Source organism: Medicago sativa, chromosome 8 (genome assembly GCF_051527215.1).
Source record: "Medicago sativa cultivar Bolivia chromosome 8, Bolivia_mono, whole genome shotgun sequence".
NCBI classification, from domain to species: Eukaryota; Viridiplantae; Streptophyta; class Magnoliopsida; order Fabales; family Fabaceae; genus Medicago; species Medicago sativa.
Window position 1 is genome coordinate 86,246,235 of NC_140756.1, and position 17,488 is coordinate 86,263,722.

A 17,488-nucleotide genomic window follows, 5' to 3' on the forward strand; every position below is an offset into this window, starting at 1 on the left:
TCAAATAAATAAAAAAAAAAAAACGGAGGAATGAAATGAAAAGAAAAGAAACCATTGGAAGACGATTTTAGTAGTGGAGGAGTATATTGGGTATCTCGTCATTACATCTTTAAGAAATAAGGAACAGCAGTATGAAGGTGGTCGTTCACACTTGATAAAATAAATAGGGAAAAGTCACATTGAACATAGATCAATCGGTAGAAAATATAATTTTAAATCATTAGTTCAAGGAATTGAAAAAAGAATGAGTTTCTAAAACTGTAGTAATTGAGATGTCCATTATTTTAAGAAATGGAGAGGATCTCTACTCTATATATCATTGTAAATTTTGGAAAAATGTTATGGTACATGTGTATTGAGTGCAAAACTAAACCAGTGATAAACTAGGCCACTTTCAAAGTCCTTCTCGATAACTACAACTAGGAAAACCAAACTAAGTTAAAAAAAAACAACAGCAATAAATATAAGTATCTTTGACAGACACCAAAAATATGAAGAATAAAATATATCAATACAAGTAACATTCGTCGGGTATCCATTATCAGATCAGTGGCGATCTCCTTCAAACGGTTCCCCCCTTCTTTTACAGGATTCTGAATGTGCTCTTCTCTTTCGCCTGAAGATGCGTAATATTTTGGAAGTCCCTAATACAAGCAAATTTCTTCAAAAATTTATACTTTTGTTTGGGAAGATTAGACTGCAACTGGTTCACTTACTGGGATAGAAGCGTGTTCTTTAACCTACATCAAGAGGGTGCGAATTAATGCAGGTGTTACAAAGGACCAGCTCTATGGGTGTAAAATTAGGCCAGAATAGTTATACTCAATAAGATGTTGAAAGGACATTAAGGATTATCTCACTCACCTTTGCTGATTTAAATAGCTCATCAAGAACCTCGGACAGAGTTGGATGTGCATGAACTGCAAATTTTATGTCCTGCATAGTACCACAAAATGGTGAACATAGCAGATAGACAGGATAAGAGAATAAATGACATTCGTGACTATTAATAGTCTAAATCCCAGGCGCATAACTGGGTATAAATTACCTGAATACGTGTTCCTAATGCTATAGCATTAGATGCTTCATGGATGAGATCTGCTGCATGCAAACCAAAAATATGAACTCCTAGAATCTCTCCATTGTCAGGTCTGTATATCAACTGCATGAAAGTGTACACGACAGTTAGGAATGTCAAGCATGTAAGAGCAGAGCAACTAATGCATGCAGATAGAAATAGATAGGAGTGTAGAGCAACTGTCATGACAGAATAATTTTGGTACCACCAAAGTAATTCTTTTAGTACAGAATTCATTAAAAACATTTAACACTTTCATAAGCCGTGTCAGAATAGCATTGACAGAGGAAGATATAAAAAGATAACCTTGGCAAGTCCCTCCCCTTCATTTTCTGCTAGGGCTTTCGTGTTAGCTTTAAAACTCGTTTTAGCAACACTAACGTCAAATCCCTCCTTTTCACCTTTCTCCCTTGCTTGAGGCTGCAAATTTTAAGTTCGGTCATAACACATAACAACTTCAACTGAAGGACAACGAGAAGTAATTTTACTGTATGAATAACATAGTTTCAAAGAGGTAGCAGAGCTGAAAAACGAAGATTGCCGACCACACATATGAAAGAGAACTGGTTCATTACAATACTCATTGCAGTGAAAGTTCTGATATACCTCTGTCAATCCAACCATGCTGATTTCAGGATGAGTGAAACATGCAGCTGGGATACTTAAATGATTGAGCACGTGATCTCTTCCAGTGACTTGTTCAACCACTGTTGGAAACTTTTTAATCAGTAATACTGAAGCAAAAAAAGAAAAGGGGAAAAATTCATCAGTTTCCACCTACCTGAAATTCCTTGTGCACTGGCGGCATGAGCAAGCATCATCTTTCCATTTGCGTCTCCAATACAGTATAGATGAGGTACCTATCATTCCACATCCTCCTATATCAGTAACAATAAGTCGGACAAAGATAGTTAGTGCATGAGAAATAGAGACAAACCAGCTTTCCATTTGCATCAATTACACGCATGCGCTCGTCCACAGGAACAAAGCCTCGCTGTGTTGCCACATCAACCTGTAGGAACAATATGCAAAAATATACATTCATTTCCTTCAGGAAAATTTCCTATCCTAAACACATTTCTGCTAGAAATACATACATTCTCCAGTCCTAGACCTTGTGTGAATGGAGCCCTTCCAGTTGCTATTAGTGCAGCATCAACCTGTAACAAAGTAAAGACAACAGCTTGTAGCAAATCCAAAAAAAAATATACAAGTAAACAAGAAGTGAACTAACAGAGTACGGAAGCTGTTATCTCTGAAACTATACATAGAAAAAAGGGAAAAGAGAAAGAAGTGTAATCTAATTGTAAATAAGTCTTAGACTGTCTGCCTCGGTGCAGCGTCATGAACTCATGTGCTAAATAGATAGCCAGTACGCACTTATGGCCTTTGAAAATGAGATATGAGTTTATTGAATCAATAACCAAAAGCTTCGGTAGTTAAGTTCAACACATTAACACTTGATAATATTTTCCCATCGAAGAAATCATAACAATTAAGAACAATGAGTTTACTTGATATTTTTCTAATAAAAGATTGAGTTACCTCCAACGTGTCCTTTGGCTCCTTAGTTTTTGCATCAATAAGTTCGATCAAGACAGGTTTTCCATCCCTTGCAGGTGTGATCTACAAGGAAAACATGAGGACAGTGGCATGTCAAAGTAGCCGATCAACAAAAACTGATCAAGAAATTGCAAGATTTAGTAGTTACCTTGGATGCAAAAACTCCAGTATGATAATCAATATTACGGGGATTTACAAGAACCCTTTGAGCCAGCTTGCTGATTTCAGGATCAAATCCAGGCATAAGCTGATCTAAAGCTTCAACAAAAGTAACCTGCATAATACCAATAACTACTTAACTTACAATGAACTACGAGCCTAAATTTTAGAACAAGGAAATGATATAAAGGTTATATATTTGTTAACTTCTAGAACTGATAAAAAGTATAGCAAGCACAATATTCCCTCCGAAATGAAATATTAGCAAAATTTGACTAAATTATGCATATTAAGAAAGATATTAATTTATGCAATCTTAGTAACAAGTAAAGTCTATTGCCTAAATTACTTTCTATAACTAATAGATTGGATAACAGTCAATTCATTGCAAATATTTTTTATGAACAAAAGATAGTGGAAAAAGAAAGTAAAAGTATCACAAAGATGTGTTACCTCACTTCCAAGTGCCGTATATACGTCACTGAATTCAAGGCCAATATACCCACTCCCTACAATTGCTATTTAATCAGGAACAGATTCCAGTTTGAGTGCATGGTCACTGGTAATCACAGTCTTCCCTGGAAGCGAGAGTTGGAATTTTTTATTAACAAATTATCACGGCCAATAAAACTTAAAAAGAAATCAAGAGATGGGGAAAAAATGATACAACATTTATAAATGAATATCAAATTTAGGTCATAGAGAAGAAAAAAGATTTCCTTGTGACATAAATCTAGGACCAGATAGAATTTTTAAAATTTAAATTAAATGGAAGGTAAATCATACATTGAATATCGGTACTTAAGGGAAAAAGTATAACTTAGGATTTAAAGAATTTTTCTGATGTCTCTTAACCACATGGACTGTAAAAGGCCAAGGTGGATCCAACCCTTCCTCTAAATACTGGTGCAGATATGAATATGAGAACCGTAAAATAGAAGATCTGACCTATACTGAACTAAGATCCCTTTTATACTTTTCATTGGAGTCTATAATCCTATATATTAAAATAGCAGCTTATGGAAGCTGGCAAAACATCTGCCACGCCATAACACTATGGTGGTAATTTGACAACATTGCCTCTCTCAACTCTCCAGGTCGTACTGTAGTGTCTAAAAAGGTACTCATCGTGTCATTGGCTCTTAAATACATTTTAAGGTCTTGCTAACAAGAGTCCTAAGGGCATGTGTTAAGAAATCAAATATATGAATATTGTCTTGAAAAGAACAATTTTTAAACTTTCAATGAATTAAATACACCTACTTCCAAGATAATATTTCTATTTTTTGATTCTATACCATGTGCCCTTAAGGCACTTGTTAGCAAGTCCCATATATGGCTAATAAGCACATCCAAGACCAATTTAAAAAGATTGGGACTCAGCTGATAATTGGATGCGTACCGTGGGATGCGATATGATACACGATTCAAAAAAGTGGTTGAACGATACACAATATGTATCCCGATTTGACTACCATGTGTGGTATTATGTCATATGTGGTCTACCCAGTTCTTGCACTTGTTATAACCCCTCTACCCTACAATACATATTTTTAATTGGTCGAGTGTAAGCAATATGAATTCTTTTCTTCTCTAAAACCATCCACAAAAGCTCTCCTCTAGGCATCCACTAACCATGCCTTTCCCAAAGCAATAAAACCGTGTGAGTCTTTTTGATTCCTAGAATAGATCTTTATCGATCTTCTTCGAAAGTATATTGTTTTTATGGTTCATAACCCCGTCATAAAACCAAATTAATTTTCTCCGATATAATTCTATCTACTATTAACAACAAAAAATCATGGAAAATTTTGATCCCTTTTTTCCTTGTATATAGGACTTTAGTCTTTTTGTCAAAAGAACAAGAAATCATCTAAACTAAGTAAAACTGGATTAAGGATTATCAAATATCAACGGCATGAAAGGAAAAGACAGATGTGTACCATCAACTTCAACACCCTTAGGAACGAAAGGAACAGAACCAGTGGCAATGATGATATCTTTTGCAGTTACTACGTTGTTTGAAGAGCCAATTTTCACCTTTTGAGGACCCTGCACAGATTCATGCATGACAGCAAAATGAAAATGTAAAAAAAAATAAAAAATCTTCTGCGATTTCAAGGTAGCCACAGCTAATAACCAGACAGTTCCTTTTTTCCTTTCATTAAGAATGTGCTTGAAACATTATAAATGAATAAATCTATTAAAAAAGGAAACAGGGATAGCAGTAAAAAGTTGCTTTCGCCATTTTCTATACACAAACATTACAAATAGGAAACAAATTGGAAACAAGATGGCCTTTTTACAGTTCAAATTTAAAATAGAAAATGACAACCAATGAGGCCCAAAAAAATGTGGGTTTCAAAGTAGCAGCAGTGTGCTTGAGGGGGAAGAGCATATCAAGGTTTATCTCACTTTCAAGAGTGGGTACTCTAATTTAGTGTACGAGGGTAAATTAACTCGTTTTCAAATTTCATTCATTATCTTCCTTCTTAGCATCTCCTAGGACCTAAATCGAAGACATAAAAATTATGTTTTTCACATAGTTCCTCCCAATTCAATTTGTTTAGCAGAGACGCATAGATATGCATCGATTGTTCATGTGAGTTTCTCGTCTTCACTGCCATTATGAAGATCAAAACATTGTACAATATTTTTCATAGTAATTTTTTTCAAAAATATTGGTCGATTCACATTGCATGTACCATCAATTAGTCTGGACCATAATATTCAAGCAGCTAAATAGAGCACATTTTAATGCAAAAGGGGGATTGGAATGAACTAATCAGAGAGTTAAGAAAATGAATAAATTTTAAAGCCATTAAGGAATATTAAAGGCATCTAGTAATTTGATAATTGGAAAAAATAAATATATTGAATAACAGTAAAGTCAAGTGTCTTGAGAATGAATTAAGTTAAATAAGAAATAAATTACCCCTTAATAGTTAATAGCAAGGACTCTATTTATTATATAGGAGGTAGATAATTTCTTTTTTTTACAGCTCCTTAAGTTTAATATCATTTAGCTTTATCAAAAAAAAAAAAAAGATTATATAGATTAACCGTTTTATCCTTACTAAATAGCTCAATTTACAAAATCAAATCAATTCTAACTTTTTGAAGGACTTCCGAAATTTGATTTCTAAATCAATTCAAATTCCGTTGTTTAAAATGACCATAGAATCTGATTTTCAGGCCAAATTAACCCAAATCAGTTCCTATTTTTAAGTATTCCAAACACAGTTTAACTGATCGAATTAATAATATTTATTCCGGATGCTAGAGAGTTCACAAAACAAAGATTCCATAATATAATATGTCACTTACCAATATAGTACCAAAACCGGTAAGTATGTCTACTCCTATCGCTTTTAGGGAGTTTGTCAGATTACTACGGATTTTGGAAGCAAGATTATTAGCATGATCAGCGACTCCTTGTCTGTCATACCCGGAAGAAGAAACCTGAAACAAATAAAACAGACAAAGGCAGCGAAAAGTTATAACCATGTAACCGCTCTCTTTACATCATGTATAGTTTTCTAATTCTAAGGCCGTGTTTGGATAAACAACTTAATTTGAAGCTTATAGCATAAACACTAATCATGATAAGTGCTTATGTATAAGTTATTTCTATAACAAGAGATAAAATAAAGTTAAATTGTTTCCGCATAAGCTATAATCTGTTTTCATAAGCTATCTTGGAAAACTTATGAAAACAGCTTATGAACATGTCATAAGCTATTTTATAAGTTTTTTCAAACAGTCTCACAAGTGCTATGTCGGTAGATAAGCTAAAATGAGTCAATTCATACAGCCGTAATTCTAATCACAACAATAAACTTAAGATAGCCTTATAACGTAACATTCTTACATGTAAACCCAATGACTTCAAGTGATGATCACTCTTTAGTTCCCGCATACGACCGCTAACAGCCAAAAGAGCTTTTGAAGGAACACAACCTCTGTTTACACACGTCCCTCCCACCACATCTCCTTCCACTATAGCTGTTTTCAATCCCTGCAATCACTATTTTATCAAAATTTTCTCCCACGGAAAAAATGTTACATGATTCAAATTACTTTATCACGTAATAATCAACATTCAACAATAGCAATTACTTCATTTATCATATAAATAAGGGTCCTGCTAACCGGTGCCCCCGGGGCACTGACCATAAAAGGGAATTATTACCATAAAAAGAGACTGCTTTTGACTTTATTATAACCATTTGCATATCAATAGCTAGTGCACCATCACTTAGCACGAACACATTGACACTGGTAATAATCGCATATACTATAAAATAACATAACTGAATATAATCACATGTGTCAGACAATGACAGTCAAAAAACATGAGGCATGTCTTTGATCAGAAGCATCAGTAACAAACCTTCTCGACAGCGTGAAGAGCAGCACCGTGACCACCAACACCAGCACCAATAATCAACAAATCATAATCAAAGGATCCAGTAGTGCTGCCATTATCAGAGCGAGCAGCTGATACTATGGCGGAGTGTTGACGGCAGGGAATCTGGCGAATATTGCGGTTGATGGAAGTTTTAAAGCCTAAACCCAAAGCCTCGCGTCTCAAACCGCAGAAACGGAGGTTGAGAGGTTTGCCGGTGGAGAGTGGGAAAGAGTGATGTGATCTGGCGGTAGAGGAAGTGGGAGAGAAAGAGAGTGGGAGAGAGGATTGCATTTTGAGGATGAAGAAGAAGAAGAGAGATTGAAAATGGAGATGTAGAGAAAGGAAGAGAGATCTGAAGAAGAGGAAGAATTAAAAAGAGAAATGAACCTCGATGAGTCCGTTGGGAGTTGGGAGGAAAATGAGAATGCGGAGAAAACAAAGAAACGGTGGCGGATAAACCATAAACCCAACAAACCACTTTTCCCAGCTTTAATTAAGGATGTAAGGGTCATTTTAATTCATAATGTGTAATAAATAGTTAAAATAATCTCAATCTATCAAAATTTTAAAATAATAGTATTTGATTGTGCGTTTTGTTAGTCAAAATATTCTAACGTTGAACTAATCTATCAATGTTTATAATAACTTTTTTCATATAAAGATTGAAATGATAATAAGTAAATACTTATAAGGACTGATATGACAATAAATAAGTATGTTGAAAGACTATGACAGTGTTACCGAATTATTTTATCAAAGACTATTTTGACTAATAAAATGCATAATCATAGACTATTTTAAAATTTTGATACATTGAATGACTATTATAGCTACTTGTTAACAATTAGGGACAAAAATAACTAGAGTATTACTTTTCCCACCCTGTGTCCTTCTCACGCGTCCTGCAAAAATTACTAAATTGCCCTCCAGAATACCTATTTCGGACAATTAACTTCTGGTCCGGATTACATATTTCGGACTCATTCGAAGTATAAAAGGGCATTCACCCCCCATTTTTACAGTTTCACTTTTCACTTACTCTCTCTATCTCCCTCTAATCCCAAAATCCGAACTGCAAAAATCTAACCAAAATCGGTGAAATCATGCTCAAACGGACCGCATTTCAATCCTTGACAAACATCACATGGAAGGTTAGTTCGATTTCTGTATGCATGCAAGTAATTTGTTCCGTTTTTTTTCCTATGAACTGATGCAATCCGGAAATCGTTTTCTGGACTGGATTGTTGCCATCCAGAAAATAAAATCCGGAAAGACCCAGTATTGGTTTTGACCGTCTGTTTTGTACTTTTATGTGTTGATTGTCTTGTGTGCATGTTACAGAAGGTTCAACCTCTAATACTCGGCGCGTAAGGGAGGCAGGACATGCTTCCCATAGGAGAGAGCGTCTCCGACGGCTGCAGGAGGAAGGTGGTGTTCCTCTGAGGCGTCGGGGTGCTAGAGGACGTCGTGCTGATGTCGAGCCTGATGTCGAGCATCAGCCGGAGCAGCAAGAGTATATGGACGTGGAGCAAGAGCAACATGATGTGGACTTGCAGCATATGGAGGAACAGGAGCTTGAGGAGGAGCTGCAGGCTATGGACGAGGAAACGGAAGATGTCGAGCAACGGCGAAGGCAAAAGAAGAAGGAGAAGGTGGTGGACCCTGAGCCATTAGATGACTATCCTGGTGGCCCACACGAGACTGGCCTACTGTGGAAGTATAGTGTGCACGTGGCCAGGAAGGCGGCTGATGGCGAGGTATTTATTAATGTTAAACTCACTTTATATCTGAAATTGCATGTTTATGTACTGTTAAATCTCTTTGTGAAGCCATGAGTTTAAACTCACTTTATTAATTTTAATTATCTGCATTGGCGTCCAAAATTAAAATGCATCAGCAACGGAAAGAAGATAGATGTGATGCATGATAAACAAACCAAATCTATCATGGCTGCACGGTGGTGGAAAAACAAATTGCATGACACCGGCCTTGGTTGGCTTCAAGATACCAGCTACAACCTGATTGACCATGGTCTGATTTGTGCCTTTGTGGAGAGGTGGCACGAGGAGACTTCCAGCTTCCACTTTCCTATTGGGGAGATGACAGTCACACTTGATGATGTGGCCTGTTTGCTGCATCTCCCCATTGATGGCATGCTCTTGTCCCACGGGTCCATATCACGGGACGAGGCGGTGGAAATGATGGAGACATACTTGGGGTCTGATCCGGGTGATGCTCTTATTGAGGTCGAAAAGACCAAAGGTGCACATTGCCGATTTAGCTACTTGAAGAGGATTTTCAAGGAGTGTTTGAAGGATCAGAGGGATTTGGAAACCGAGTATGGTGTGACTCAAGAGGTGGAGAGGTTGCGGGACCAGGCTGTCCGCATGTATTTGCTATACTTGGTGGGGATCACGATATTAACTGACAAGAGCTAGTGGGTTGTGGATGTTGTGTACCTGAGGTACTTTAGAGACCTTGAGATTGTTTCTGGTTTTTCATGGGGAGCTGCGGCACTAGTTCACTTGTATAAGGAACTCAACAATGCTGCACGTTGGAACACCAGTCAGGTAGCATGATACCTGACTTTGTTGCAGGTATATATTAAAAACTATGTTTTATTTTTTAAAATTTAAGTGTATATGGTTTGTATATTTATATGTGGTTGTCTTTGGTGCAGGCTTGGGTGTTTCATCACTTCCTAGTTATGGGAAGCAAGGATGTCTGGGTAGGATATATAGAGAATCATTATTCACGCGTGATGTTTTTTTTACCATTGTGTGGTTTAGGTACATCAGACAACTACATAAACCATCTGGATGCGCTGGATTTGACGAGGGTTGTCATGGCCCCATATGGAGAGCGCCGTTAGGCACGTCCGTTTGAGAAGGTCAGACTTTACTCTGGATGGTTGAGATGCGGAGACTGCATGGTGAGATATCTGCCAGAGAGGGTGCTTCGTCAGTTTGGGTGGGTTCAGACCATACCGAGACATACCGTTGAGAGTGCACCTACTGGTGTTAATTTGGCGGAGATCACAAATCGCTTTCGGCGTGCATTTGATTATGCGCTGACACCCTTGGAGTTGGGAGAGACTGCAGTTCATTATGTGGAGGCAGTAGATGGATGCATCAATTGGTTTTATCGCCATTCCCATCCATGCATGATTCTTCCTGACATGCCGGTACCGGTGCCGAGGCCACCGAAGCGTGAGGTCCTTGATGCGCGAGCTGCTCAGGAGGATGGAGACCTTGGGTACTTACAGCTTAGCTGAAGGATGAGCCGCATCGGAGACCGCATCTATGCTGTGATGAGAAGTGGTCTGGTGCCGAAAGGAACTGAGGAATGGCAGCATTTGGAGGATGCGTTGAAAGAGGTGCATGATGAAAAAGTTTACCATCGTCGGGGAGCTACCTAGGGTGGCAGGGGTGGCAGAGGTGATGGCAGGGGTGGCGGTGGTACGAGTGTAGTTATCAAGTGATATTACAATCACTTGCAGAATTCACAAGCTTCCTCTTCTTCTCTTTTTTTTTCCCTCACGCGTTTTCTCTTCTTCTCTGAAACAACTTCTTTTCTTCTCCCTCTTCCTTCTCTCATTCTTTCACCCTCCCTCTCTCTCTGACTTCTCTCTCTCTCTCTCTCTCTCTCTCTCTCTCTCTCTCTCTCTCTCTCTCTCTCTCTCTCTCTCTCTCTCTCTCTCTCTCTCTTGTCTCAAACCCTCCACCCTCTCCTCCACCGCAAGCCACCATCCTCCCATCACCGCCATTGACATCATCCTCCTCCTCCTCTCATTCCTTCAACCTCCCTTTCTCTCTTCTCTCTATCCTCTCAAACTTTCCACCGCCCTCCCATCACCGGACGCTGTCACTGTAACCCACCGCACTCAATCTCTTGTGGATTTATGTGAATTGATAGGGTTTTTGTTTGTTTGATTGATTTGCAGGTTGGTTCTTACTTTGTGGGACAGTACTATCAGGTTCTTCTTCAACAACCTGATCATGTTCATCAGTTTTATTCCGATTCGAGTTCGCGACTTGTGTTGACGGTGATTATACTGAGACTGCATCAGATATCTTGGTAATTCATATTATTACTCACTGAAATTTGCATTTTTTTCAATAGTTTTAGGGGTTTTAGATTTTAATTTCATTAGATTAGAAGTAATTATTCATTTATGCATCCTCATTTTAGTTTATTAAAAGATTAATGAACTTTTATTTTGTTTTATTTTATTAAATTAGTAGATAGTTGATTGGGTTGGATTGAATTGTGTTGTAAATCATATTCACATCATTGTGACCTCGCTGAATTTTTCGACAATTGAGATCAAGACGATCAATTATGTGGACTCTTGGGATGGAGGAGTGATTGTAATGGTTACGTGTGTTGTTAAGTACAAGGAAATAATTTTTGGTGTTTTTCTTTTCGAATTCATCGTTACGTTGCTTTGCATTGAAGTGATTCTAATTGTCAATGATGAATTATGAATTGTGAATTTTGAATTTTGAATTTTTCAGTTATGATTTTCATTTTTGTGTGTGTGCAGGATTTGGCTTGGTTGAGTTGATCTATGGTAAATGATTATTGCTTTGTGTTACGGTTAAATCTGAATTGTTAATTAATCTTGATGCAGTTGATTGATTACTTAGCATGATATTTTGCAGAATTTTGAATCATCGAGTTTGAAAACACGTTTCCGTGTTCTCTGAAGATGAAGCGGTCACGTGACGACGTTTTCATGAATTCATCTCAACTCAAACGACCTATTGCTGAATAACTCTAGAGGAGAAGCGTGAGTTTCTGTGCTTTTTTGAATATGAAAATGAAATTTCATTTGGTGGTTTTTCTTCAATGATTTTGTGCTTGATCAAACATCTGAATCTTAATCGCCTGATATTAATTGTCTTTGTTGTGATGAAATTTTGTGTTTTTTTTGTGTTTCTATGTGAAATTGATGGAGTGTTTTTAAATAATTGTTTGGTTTTTGTAACATCTTATCTGCTAAGAGTTTAGTAAAGTGTTTAATTGTTTGGAGTTTAGTTGTAAGTTTTAATTGACCTGAAATTTTTATTCTTATTGTTTAAATTATTGCAGTTTGTATTTCATTTTTTTCCGCTGATGCTTTCAAATATTAATGATTTTATCAGGGTTAGAAGTTCCATGTTACCTGTATAAGAGTGAATTAAACCTCAATCTGATTCTATTAAAGAATGATTTAGATACTTTCTAGAAGTTGGATTTCATGTTCTTTTCCCTTTCATCGTTGCACCCTCTTGGCGCTGTTTGGATTCATGTTTGGGTAGTATATCCAATTTCAAAGGTATGTAATTTTATTACTTTGGAAATAATTTTAGTATTTGCTTAATATGTATATGATAGCACTCAAGGTGATTCCTATCGAGTATGTGATCCTATATGCGACTTTTTTTTCTTTTCAATTGTGACTGTTCGTTAATCTCTTTCCTTGCTTTGAGTTCCAGTTCTTTTATTTATTTTGTATAGTATGTGATTCCTTTCTGGCAATACTCTTGAATAATCTAAACTTGAAAGTTTTGGTTTCCTTCTTAGGTAGAAATACCTTCAAATAATGAGACAAATGTGGAGGTTTGAAAGGTTACTCACCAAATGAGCACATGCACTTAAGGTAAATCTTATTGAATATCAGTTTGATTTTCGCAACATATTATGTTTAGTTTATTTGCTCACAGAGTCTGATCATATTGGATTTATAATAATTACACTTAATAAGGTACGCGAACGCATGTACCACAAAAAATACGTTCAACCGCAATTAATCGCAGCAATTGACTTATATATTCGGTGTGTTACTTTCCAATATGATTATGAAGTCATGTCGAAAAAAACTTATATACACATGTTTTATAGTTTTGTGACAATTCCTGAGTGTTATGTATCAGAAAAATAAAAATAGAGTTTAGTAAAAAATTATTGTTCCTGGCAGTGCATATTAGCATGTGCATCATCCTAGAGCACTGTAAACAAAAATATACCACTTGGCCCATACGCACCTCATATATTGAATACCCTGCTCACAATCGTCCGATAGTTGCTAGGTTGGATCGTCGTTTATGAGAAGTTGGATCCCAGTCTTTTGCAAATGTTGTGTTGAAGATGTTGACTTACTCGGATATTCATTCTGGATATTTGGTATATATTTATTGTGAATGTTGTTTGATAGTTGGTGGTTGAATACCGTCAGTAATGTATCTTGGTTTTGTCCGAAATGCAGGTGTTACCTTGGGATGGTTTTTGCAAAGACTCATTGCCGAATTATGAAACAGCTTTCACTGTGGTTGATTACGTAGGATTCTATTGGAGGTGTTGTTTGGAATTTGGCCGACAAGACAACGTTTTGATCTGCATGATCGGCGGTGAGTGCGGAGATATGTGCAAGGCCCATAACTTTGTCCAAGGCCAGTCTTTGAAGCTCGCTGTTGTGTCTGATAAGGATAATAGGGTCATTTATCTGAGGCCTCTTCCTCGACCATCTAAGCATGGAGATCGACTGACCCCTGCGACCAAAGTGATCTCAGAGAAGTCTGGCGACGCACTTTACCGCATAGCAGGTAAATGTGTCGTATTTTCATTGATAATTTTTGGCCGTAAATGTATTTTTGTGTTTGACTGTAACTTAAATGGCAGATGTTGTTTGCTCGCAGGCACGACTGTCAGTGTTGAGGTTGCACGCTTTCGGAGGGATCTGTTAAAGCTGAACACATATCATGTTGAATTCGAGCTTAGCACTGTGAGTATTTTATGTTGCTACTTGGTCAGGCGCTATGCCTGTCTTTTAATTTACAGCAACTGTCGATGCTTTTCGTTAGTTGTTTATCGCGTCAGTCATTAGGGACTGCAATCATGGTCAAGTTTTTCTTTGCACTATCTTGCTGATCACGATATATGGAATGTTATATTAATGAAGATATATGACTGGTTTTGAGTTTCACCGATGCATGGCGTTAGATTGTTGTTTTAGAACGACGGTGAATGTTTTTTACAGCAGTCCACAATGAATGCTTTTTGGTTTACATTCATAGTCATCGGTGTGGCAATCATGGTACAAAGTTATTGATGAATGCTGCTTATATGCTTTTAGAAGTCTCCTTGATTTCAATTTACAATTAGATGACTGTAGGTTTGGTAACTCTGTTGTGACCACATATTTCATGTATGACCATGGCAGTTTAGGACTCTTATGTGGATCATTTTTTCATGTATGACTATGGCAGTTTTTGTGATTGATTCCATGTTAAGTCATTTCTTTTGTTGTATATTTTTCCTATTTTTGTTTGTTTAAAACATGTTTAATATCATGATACACAGCTGATCGGTTGGCACGGACGGTGGATAGTTGCTGCTACAAGGTACAACAGGGAGTGAGTATAAAATTGTTGTGTGGAGGTGCATTATATCCTCACCATTGTAGGCTTATTGATCAATTTAAGGATATTAAATCAACTACTATTTCAAAGTCTTCATGAATATTAGTTATTGTTAGAGATATATATATATATATTTTAATTAGAAATGGCATCCTTTATTTGAAAGTCTCTTCATGGTATGGTTCCTATCCTACTATTGATAGTTGTATCCTACTACTGTAATTGTTGGTGTTCTTTATATTTGTTCTTTGGTAGCATACTGATTGTCTACCTTGGCATAGCCACTTGAATTTGTAAATAATCCCATAACTTTATAGTCAACATTTGGATGTAATATTCATGATTCTATTTATCATAACCATATATTGTATCTTATGTGACTTTTTATGTGACTTTATAGCCAACAGACCAAGAGCAAATTATGCTAAAAGAAAGCTACCAACAGCTAAAAAAAAACGCAGCATAGGGTGCACGAGATCACCAATCATACAACAGCTCCAACTTGACTATAATTAAGTGGAAAACTTGCTACTAATAAAGTCTGACACAATGACGTCTCCAACATGATACCAATCAAGTTTAAAACCTGCTAATCAAGTTTAAAACCTTTTTAAGAATCAATTCAAGAACTTTGACGAGGTAGTGGACGAAATTAAGGCGGTGTCTTGGTGTTGGTCTTTGAGTAGATTAAGGATTGCTTCTTGCCTTTTCTACGAGTGTTGTTGGAACCCGTGAGAGTGCATGAGGCGGAGGTGACGGCTGCTGCTTGGGGAGGCCTGTTTCGGGGTGGTAGGAAGGTGCTTAGCGGCTGCTTTGGCTGGTTGTGCTGACAGTGAGTTTTGAGGTGCTAAGGCCTTAATTTTTGGCTTTCAGTGTGTTTTAATTTTTCTTCTCTGTACTGTAGCGGCTGTTAGCATTTTGGTTGCTTTTGGGTGGTATCGTGTGCCTCTTAATTTTCCTGTCATGGCTGTGCTTTGCCTTTGTTGTATCTACTTGCCTTTTGCACAACTTGTGCTAGGCTACTTAATGAATATGCTATTTCAAAGAAAAAGTGGAACACATTATGTTCGTTTACATTTTTTAGATTCAATTTTAAGTAAACTTAAATGAATTACGACTTTTGAGAGCTATGTTATGAATTAGGACTACCTTCTATTTGCTTTATTCCACGATTGGGTGAAATTTCATTTCACTTTGTGTTTTGAGGCAAAATCAAAGATACTAATGTCAAAATGTAAGTATTTTTTGTCACAAAGTTGTAAGAGATATTGCTGATTTAAACATTTGGATGAGATTGTTCATAGTTCAACAAAATTTGATAGAGATTATGTAATATTTGTATCATTCTAAGTACCAAGTTTCATAAAAAAATAAAACTTTTCTAAGTAACGTCATTTTTTTTTCATCTTAACCCGTTTTCAATATATATAAATATTATTAAATATTAGTCCGAAGGTATAATAACCATTATTGGTCAAAAGGTTTTTATCTTAAGATTGTCATTAACTCCATCTGATAAGAGGATCTCTTTCAATTTTCAATGACGACAATTTGGTATAACTAAAAATAAAAGTCAAGATCAATCACTTATATGTTGGGGTTTATTTGCCTCGACCAATTTTTTTTCTCATAGGCAGCTATATATTGTCTCAAGGAACGGTTTGAAGATATTGGTTATTGATGATGAAGGGGAATATAGTTATGTGACATGTAGTTTATATAGAAATATTTTAAAATGTACTCCAATTTTTTTAAAACGGTTTGACTCACTTATATGAATATTAATGTTTGTGGCATTGATCAATGATATATAATATTCTAGAATGCTATATTTCTCAAAATGCTTGAGTTGATTGTAATCAAAATATATTGATCAATAGTTTATCACAAACCGGCGCGATAGCGCGGGTCACACAATCTAGTTATTATAAAGAGATGAAACAGGTAAACAAATGTCCCTATTATTAAACTCAAACAATAAGTCTAGGCTACGATACATTTTCTCTAAAGCATGAGTTTAACATGTTATTGGGTTGTGCTTTTTTGCATTTTCGTATTTCTTTCTCATTCTGTACTATGTTGAATTACTATCTATCACTAGGATAAAACCAACTTATCTCACGACACAAACATATTTTGAGATCGTATACAAACAAATATGCTTACTTTCGTTTATAAAGTTTTAAAAAAATAGAAAATAAATAAATAAATTGACCGTCGCTTTATGTTTTAAGTCAAAATTAAATTTTTCTTCGAATATTTTCTCAAAATAATACCATGTTAATTATTGATAATTTTTCTAAATATTAGAAAAATATTAAACAAACAATCTTTTGAAACACAAGGAGAACTAAAGTCACTTAAAAGGAGAGAACTAGACTCTTGAATCATAAAATACAAAACTACCACCTACCCAACATAATTCAAAGTTTTTTTTTTTTACAACAAAAAGTTTAACGCATATAATTCATGATAATATTTTGGATCCATGTTTTGATATCAATGAAAGGTTATAAACTAATTATAGACGAGGCCACTTTAGCAAGTGTGCGAGTAACCTCTCACCAGTCATAAAAGTGCAACAACTATAAAGTGCAAAAATTATTAAAAAAAAGTAATAGAAAATTACATCAACAAAAGCCACGGGGGCATCAAACAAGTGTTTATACAGATAGGTAGAGTCCAAATAATCATTTCATGATTTCCTATAACAAACACAACAAACATGGGTATGTGTGATGAAATCAAAATATGCCAACCTGTAAGGGTTTTCGACGACATGAAGTGCGGTAACGAAGGACTTAATTGAATTATGCCAATGCTCATAGATTTCACACGTGATATTTTCACCAATCTATGAATAACCACATAGAT

General features: G+C 36.1%; 3 protein-coding genes and 1 long non-coding RNA gene across 6 annotated transcripts; 3 read left to right on the top strand and 1 right to left on the bottom strand.

Annotated features, from left to right (window-relative positions):
• Positions 1-279: 279 nt before the first annotated feature.
• Positions 280-7,673, bottom strand: LPD1 (lipoamide dehydrogenase 1). The gene is given in 15 exon segments (XM_085732544.1): positions 280-740; positions 865-936; positions 1,049-1,162; positions 1,385-1,498; positions 1,685-1,785; positions 1,860-1,938; positions 2,016-2,090; positions 2,176-2,238; positions 2,624-2,704; positions 2,790-2,915; positions 3,254-3,378; positions 4,744-4,852; positions 6,128-6,262; positions 6,672-6,818; positions 7,194-7,673. Coding segments are annotated over 15 exon segments (1,698 nt in total). The 5' UTR covers positions 7,503-7,673; the 3' UTR covers positions 280-692.
• A 2,467-nt stretch (positions 7,674-10,140) lies between these two features.
• On the top strand, positions 10,141-10,485 carry LOC146902682 (uncharacterized). Its single transcript, XM_085737160.1, has one exon. It carries the CDS (start codon positions 10,141-10,143, stop codon positions 10,483-10,485), a length of 345 nt encoding a protein of 114 aa, XP_085593286.1.
• A 211-nt stretch (positions 10,486-10,696) lies between these two features.
• On the top strand, positions 10,697-12,531 carry LOC146902683 (uncharacterized). Its single transcript, XR_015021457.1, has 4 exons — positions 10,697-11,288; positions 11,758-11,784; positions 11,876-12,003; positions 12,359-12,531. It is a non-coding gene; the product is annotated as an uncharacterized LOC146902683 (long non-coding RNA).
• Positions 12,532-12,720: 189 nt separating this feature from the next.
• LOC146902684 (uncharacterized) lies at positions 12,721-15,665 on the top strand. 3 transcript variants are annotated; one of them, XM_085732545.1, is made up of 6 exons: positions 12,721-12,855; positions 13,279-13,379; positions 13,462-13,798; positions 13,892-13,977; positions 14,556-14,608; positions 15,015-15,665. In XM_085732545.1, exons 2-6 carry the CDS (start codon positions 13,344-13,346, stop codon positions 15,040-15,042), a joined length of 540 nt encoding a protein of 179 aa, XP_085588671.1. In that variant the 5' UTR covers positions 12,721-12,855; positions 13,279-13,343; the 3' UTR covers positions 15,043-15,665. The 3 variants fall into 3 exon arrangements, with proteins under 3 accessions (XP_085588671.1, XP_085588672.1, XP_085588673.1); XM_085732546.1 differs by having other exon boundaries at positions 14,556-14,596; XM_085732547.1 differs by lacking the exon at positions 14,556-14,608 and having other exon boundaries at positions 15,015-15,231.
• Positions 15,666-17,488: the final 1,823 nt, after the last annotated feature.